General features: G+C 49.8%; 1 protein-coding gene across 4 annotated transcripts in view; it reads right to left on the bottom strand.

Moving 5' to 3' along the window:
- The window catches only part of AFG1L (AFG1 like ATPase), a 151,550-nt gene that overhangs the window by 121,029 nt on the left and 23,428 nt on the right, over window positions 1-7,093 (bottom strand). Inside the window, exon 2 of one of the 4 annotated variants that reach the window (XM_075063876.1) lies at window positions 6,897-6,982. The exons of 2 other annotated variants lie outside the window; for them this stretch is intronic. In XM_075063876.1, coding sequence (XP_074919977.1) covers window positions 6,897-6,950 — 54 coding nt within the window. In that variant the 5' untranslated portion in view covers window positions 6,951-6,982. The remainder of the gene's footprint in view (window positions 1-6,896; window positions 6,983-7,093) is intronic. One more of the 4 variants, XM_075063877.1, reaches the window with a different exon arrangement.

Below are 7,093 nucleotides of genomic sequence, written 5' to 3'. Positions count from 1 at the left end.
GGGGAGCAGCGAGCACCCCGGCCTGTGAGTGGCCAGCAGGAAGATGTATGCCAAGCGGCGCAAGTGTGACCTGCTGGAGCTGTGCAAACAGAGGGGGCTGCGCAGAGGAAGACTCACCGAAGGCCAGCTGATTGCCCAGCTGAAGGAGGGAAACTGCAGCCTGGCAGATGCAGCACAGGCACCAGTGTCTGTCCCTGCTGGGAGTGGTCAGCCGGTGGCTGAGGGCTTCCCGAGACCCCCCCTTCCTAGGCCTAGGGGAAGGGCGGGGAGGAGCCCAGTGAATACCGAGGGCACCGTAACCCCCCCAGCCAGCAGGGGATCCTCCCGGCAAAGCTCACCCCTCAGCAGGGGATCCTCCTGGCAACGCTCGGCATCCGTGGAGTGGATGCGGCTGGAATATGAAAGGACGCTGAGACAGGAGGAGCTCGAGTTAAGGAGGCAACAACTGGAGGAGAAGGAGAAACAGCGTAAACATGAGCGGGAGGAGAAGGAGAAACAGCGTAAACATGAGATGGACCTGGCCAGGCTGAGGAGCAGTGAGGCCCCAGCTGCGGTGAGTGAGGGAGGAACCAAGCCCACAAAGAGCTTTGATAAGCACTTGCTGGCCCGGCATAAGAAGGGGGAGGACACAGATACCTTCCTGATGGCCTTTGAGAATGCCTGCAAGCTGCACAGGATAGGCCCTGCAGACAGGATCGCAGTTCTCACCCCATTATTGGACTCCACAGCCGTGGAGGTGTATAACCGACTGAAAGGGGCGGAGGCAGGGGACTACGAACTGTTCAAACAGGCCCTGCTCTGCAAGTTTGGGCTGACTCCTGAGATGTACCGGAAAAAGTTCCAGAGCCAGCGTAAAACCCGTTAGGTCACATACCTACAACTGGTCAACTGGGCGCAGGGATATGCCCGCAAGTGGATAGCTGGGGCCCAAACTAAAGAGGACTTGCTTGATCTATTCATACTGGAGCACCTGTACGAGCAGTGCCCGTCCGACCTGAGGCTGTGGTTGGTGGACCAGAAGACGGAGAACCCACAGCACGCAGGCCAGCTGGCCGACCAATTTGTGGACAGTCGGGCAGGGGATGGCAGAGAGGAGTCTCGAAGGAGCAGGCTTGCCTCAACGCAGAGAGAGAGTCATCATGGGACCTCCCAGCGGGGGCCTATGGAGAACCCCCCCAAAAGGGAACATCCAGCATTCAGGTTCCGTCCGACCCACTTCAAGGGGACGCCATGAGACGATGGCTGACTTATCACTGTGGGCGCAACGAGCCACATCAGCCAGTTGCCAGCTCAGGGCACAGCAAGCCAGACCAACCCGCAGAGGGTGTGAGGGTAAACCAAGTCGGAAGAGGGGCTACATCCAGCGAAAGTAGGGGGCTGCAGCATACCACCTGTGAAGGAGGGAGGAGTGCTAGGTCAGTCTCCTCTGGGGGGTTGGATTCTCACAGGCTCCGGGTTTTTGGTTTTACTGGGTCGGGCGCGGGGCTTGCCTCCGGAAAGAGTGGCCTTGTGGTCACTGGAGGAGATGGGGAGGAGGTCACTGGGTTATGGGACACGGGCGCGAAGGTGATCTTGCCGGCCGAGGTTGCGTGCCTAGATCGGACTGGTGCCCCAACACCTACCTGACCATGATGGGCGTGGCGGGACCTCATTCAAGGTGCCCGTGCCAGGGTACACTGAAGTGGGGCAAGGGAGGCCCGAAGGATGGTGGGGTACCACCCACATTTGCCCACGGACAGTGTTATAGGAGGGGAACTCGAGGGACTGGCATAGTAACCCAGAGTGCCTTGGGTCGTGACTCGTACGATCAGAAGTCAGCAAAAGGGAACTGCGCCCCGACACAGGGAAGGTACTCGGCCCGAGTGCAGGACCATGCTAACCTGGGGGAAGGGGACACCCGGGCCGGCTAAGAGGCTGCAGCTCAGGACCCAGACCAGCAAGAGAGCAGGTCCCCATCACTGTCCCAGCTGCTAAGTTCCGACTGAGTTGCAGAAGATCCTCCTTGCGGAAGCCAGGTACTGGCTGACCTTAGTGTGCGTAGCAGACATGAGGAGAGGTTGCAAGGAGAGGTTCCTGTGGGAGCGGGGTTCCTGTCGAGAATGGGCTCCCCAGAGAGTAGAGTCATGGGATCAGGAGGCGGGTGGTGGTTCCTCAGAAGTTTCGCCACAAGCTACTGTATCTGGCCATGACATCCCTCTCGCAGGGCCAGGGAACTGGCGCACAGGCAGAGGCTGCTAACAAACTTTTACTGGCCTGGGGTCTTTACCAGGTCCGACAGAGGGTGGGGAAGGCCCAGGACAAGGGAAAGTGGCTTTGAGGCCTTGACCCTCATAGAAAACTTTCCAGGAAGGTGGCCATGGATATAGTGGGACCTCTCCGCCAAGACGACCCGGTCAGGGAAGAAATACACTGGGTGGGTGGATTTCGCCACTCACTACCCCGAGGCAGTGGCCTTGTCCTCTATCGAAGCAGACACCGTGGCAGATGCGCTGCTGACAATTTTCAGCCAGGGTGGGGCCCAAGGAAGTTCTTAACAGATCAGGGTCCAACTTCATGTCGGCCCTGCTCCGGTCTTGTGGGAAAATGTGGGATCGGATAACTGGGCCTCAGCGTATCACCCCCAGTCCAACGGGCTGGTGGAAAGGTTCAACGGGACGCTGAAGATGATGCTAAAAACATTTATGAACCAGCACCTGCAGGATTGGGACAAGTACTTACCTCACCTGCTGTTCCGCGTACAGGGAGGTACCACAGGAATTACCAGGTTTTCGCCTTCCGAACTGTTGTATGGAAGCGCGTAAGGGGGCCCCTAGACCTGATGAGGACGAATGGGAGGGGAAGCGCACTCCCGAGGGAGAATCAGTGGTGGAGTATGTCCTGACCTTCCGGGAAAGACTGGCCGAGCTCATGGGCATGGCCAGGGAGAATCTGGCCCAAGCCCAGAGGAAGCAGAAGGTCTGGTATGACCGCACGGCACGGGCCCGTGCCTTCGCACCAGGGATCAGGTGATGGTTCTCATCCCTATGAGGAGAACAAACTCCAGGCCACATGGGAAGGGCCCTTCAAGGTTATCAAACAACTGAATGAGGTAAACTATTGGTGAAGCTGTCAACCAGGCACATCACGTCGAGTGTACCATTGAACATGATGAAAACATACTATGACAGGGGAATGTGTGTTGGCCGTGGGGACATTGGGAGGGGAGGAGATGACCCCTTAGTGGATCTATTCCGTGGAACAAAAGTGGTTCCCCCTGGAGGCGATTCCCTCTCTGATCAGCTGACCCTGGCCCAGCACACGAGATCAAGAGGGGTGCTGCATCTATACCTACAGCTGTTTCCAACCAGCCTGGACGCACTAATTTGACTGTCCACCAGGTGAGACAGGGTCGCATCCTCCTATAAGATGCTCCCTTTTCGAGTCACTGCTAAAACTGCCCAGGACCTAGAAAGAGGGTCAAGGACATGCTGGCTTTGGGGGTGATCCAGCGGTCTTCACGCCTGGCCTCGCCAGTGGTGGCTGGTCCCCAAGAAAGATGGGCCAATCCGGTTCTGTGTGGACTATACGAAAGCTCAATGCCCTATCCACCATATCTGATGCCTACCCCATGCCCAGGCCTGATGAGCTCCTAGACAAGCTGGGAGGCGTCTCGTACCTCACACCATGGATCTTACAAAGGGCTACTGGCAAGTGCCGGCTGGACGCAGATGCCAGGCTGAAATCGGCCTTATCACCCCTCTGGGGCTCTACAAGTTTCTGACCCTGCCCTTTGGCCTCAAGGGAGCACCAGCCCCTTCCAGCGCCTGGTGGATCAGCTACTGAGGGGGATGGAAGCTTCGCCATGGCGTATATTGACGACATCTGCGTCTTCAGCCAGACCTAGGAGGACCACGGGTCCAAGTTAAACAAGTCCTTGAGCCGACTTCGAAAGGCTGGTTAACCCGTAAAGGCTGAGAAGTGCAAGTAGGGATGGTGAAGTATCTTACCGGCCCCGGGTCGGGAGTGCTGCCTGAAGCCGGAACCAGTCAAGATGGAGGTGATCAAACACTGGCTGCTCCCAAACCAAAAAGCAGGTTGAGGCCTTTGATTGGAGATGGCGGAGGTACTATTGAAGGTTCGTGCCCCACTTTAGCACCATAGCCACCCTCATCACTGAAGTGTGCAAAAGGGAAGCCAGAACAAGGCAGTCTGGCTGAGCAGTGCCAGGAGGCTCTCCAGCACTGAAGGGAGGCGTCTGGTTAGCGGCCCAGTTCTGGCAAACCCAGACTTTTGATAAATCCTTTATGGTGTCACCGATGCCTCAGACCGGGACTGGGGGCGGTGTTAATGCAGGAGGATGAAAAGGGGAAAGACACCCCATCGTGTACCTGAAGCAAGAAATGCTACCCAGGAGCAAACTATCGGCCATAGTTGTCATGGAGTGTGGGGAGTCCGGCCCTGCACCCTCGTTCCTGGACTCACAATGACTCTTGCCACCAGTAAAATAGAAGGTTTATTGGACAACAGGAGTGCAGGTTACAGTAGGGCTTGCAGACACAGTCAGGACCCCTCAATCGAGTCCTTCTGGGCTTTCAGGGTGCTTGGATCCCAGCTTAGGATACCGTGAATTCCGTCCACACAGCCCCAAACCCAAACTGACAGCTACTTCCCTCCTGCCAGCCGCTTCCTTTGTCTTCCTTCCCGGGCAAAGGTGTTGACCTTTCCCCTCCCTTACCTAGCTCAGGTTACAGGCTCCCGTATAGTCCATCCCCTAAAGTCCTCCCCTGCTCTCCCATTCCCCACACAGACAGCCCCTACTCCATCACACTGATGAATACGGACTGACTTAGAATGGATCTGTAGAGTCCATCTGGTCCTCTTTTATGGATATTAACCACTCCATGGGGCTTTGAGTCAGAGAGAAAGGGGAGACAACAAGGTAAAACAGTGACTGCACTCAAATGTCTAGTAAAGATACTTAAGTCCACCTCTCCCTCAGACAAGATCGATTCTTGGACAGCTTTGTTTTTTGCAATGGCATTATTTAAAGCTAATTATAAAACTAACACTTAACACCTTCAAAGCAAAGAGATTAAGGCATACCACAAAAGCTGACTTGCAGAAGGAATGGTCAAAAATCGAATAGACTATACCAATATGCTCCCAATAGCCTTCCCAAGAGATGCAGTCAGTACATTACCCTACAGTCTTAACTATTTCCTTCTTTAGACCCTATGACATCCAGCCCTGTGATAGATTGCTAATTTCTACTCCTCTGCAATATTCATAAAATACATTATACTTATGATACCACATAATGGATAGAATTACTGGAACAGGCACATAGTGTGGGATACATATTTTTCTTTTCCTTTCTTAAGTTGCTTTAAAAAAGTTTTGAAAATTGTTTTATATTCTTTAAAATATTTTTTCCACAGGAGAGGTAGAATTTCAAACTATGTTCCCATACCAAATTAAGTTAATTTTGTTCTCTATTACTGAGATCCTTTCTAAAAAGTAATTTGTGCCTCTCACAGTGTGTTCTACGCTGGTTCAGATTGGATTTTTTTCTATTCCTTTTTTAATGTCTCTGATTAATCACTATTCTTTCCCAAGTGCTAATATGGTCAGAATCTTTCATTTCAGTCTGAGAACTCTCCATTCTTTCTTGAGTATTTTTGAAAGAGTTTGACAATTTTTTCTGTCTTGGATACCACAGTACTTGATAGGTGCCTTAGAAATACCTAACTGCCAATTTTAAACATACATGGATCATAATGTATTTGCCAATATGAAATTAGTGTAAATATCCAAAATTTCAGATGCAATTCTCTATATTAGCAGATTAGATCAATACAGGCAGTATCAAGTTAAAACATGTTAGAGAATATTCCTTATTTAAGAGCAGATCAGTCTCTTTCTCTCCCTCTTTTCAGAACTCCTTTTGGTTGCAGCTATATATGAAGATATTTTCAAGGTCCTGAATCACCTTGAAATTAACTGAAAGTTAATGCAAGTTTCCCAGCCAAAATGTTATTTCAATCATAGATAATAATAAGGTTTGTACTCAACATCTTATGTTTGTCATATTTTAGTGAATAAAGCTATTTGGACCACAGGCATCCATTAAATTAAATATACAACAAAAACCCCAAAATGTGTTGTGTTTAGTACGGTTCATGTCTCCAAGAAGTTCGTAAGTTATCTGCACTGCAGAAATGGGGCCAGATTATTCCCTGATTTCTAATCGTGTTAAACCTGGACTAAGTCCATGATTTCAAGAGTTACTCCAGATTTCTGCTGCTAGAAGTGAGGGAAGAAGTCAGACTATGAAATAAAGTGATGTTGCTCAGACTAAATGGGATTGTACTATCAACTCTTTGTGCCTGCTTCTCTCCTCATCCTCTTCACCACCATTCCCCGGATACATTATCTCAAAAAATGACAGAATCAAAGATAATGATTCCAGCTGGACTGCTGCATATTATTACTTCTTTTAAAAGACCTGGTATTATATCGCTCTTAACAGAAGGCATTTCTTGATAAAAGTAGATCACTTCAGGTTTCTAAAAACATCTTTAAGAACTAAAAAGCTGAACTACATATTAGCACCCTCCAACTCTTGCTAAATAAAAATCCTTTTGTATATAAAAATACTTTAGCTAATTTGCAAAAAGCATCTCTGTAATCTAAAATATACCAATCTGTTCAGTTTAATTCCATAATCAATCCTAATTTAAATATCTCAATAAACAAAACAAAAAGAAGTCCGGATTTTAGCATAAAAGTAACTGAATACCCTTGCCTAGGTTTACCTTGATCTGTAAACATGTCAACACTACAAATGATCTTTTCTTCACTAGAATTTTACCTCATGTTAGTTACTGCATGTTAGTTAATGGATGGTAAGAACATACCTTTGTTCCTTGTAAAGATGAACCTTTGAAGACAAGATCATACAGGTCTGTCATATCTTACGCGCATTTAACATGCGCGTTTTCTGCTTTACGCGGACGGCAAAAACAGAAAAAAAAGAGAAAAATAACAATTTTAATACTGTACTTGTAGTGTGGGTGATTCCGCCTACCATTCAACTCAATATAATTTTGACTAT

This window comes from Chelonoidis abingdonii, chromosome 3, assembly GCF_003597395.2.
Source record: "Chelonoidis abingdonii isolate Lonesome George chromosome 3, CheloAbing_2.0, whole genome shotgun sequence".
Taxonomy (NCBI): domain Eukaryota; kingdom Metazoa; phylum Chordata; order Testudines; family Testudinidae; genus Chelonoidis; species Chelonoidis abingdonii.
The sequence above is the reverse complement of the archived record's forward strand: the minus strand, read 5'-3'. Positions and strand labels throughout refer to the sequence as shown.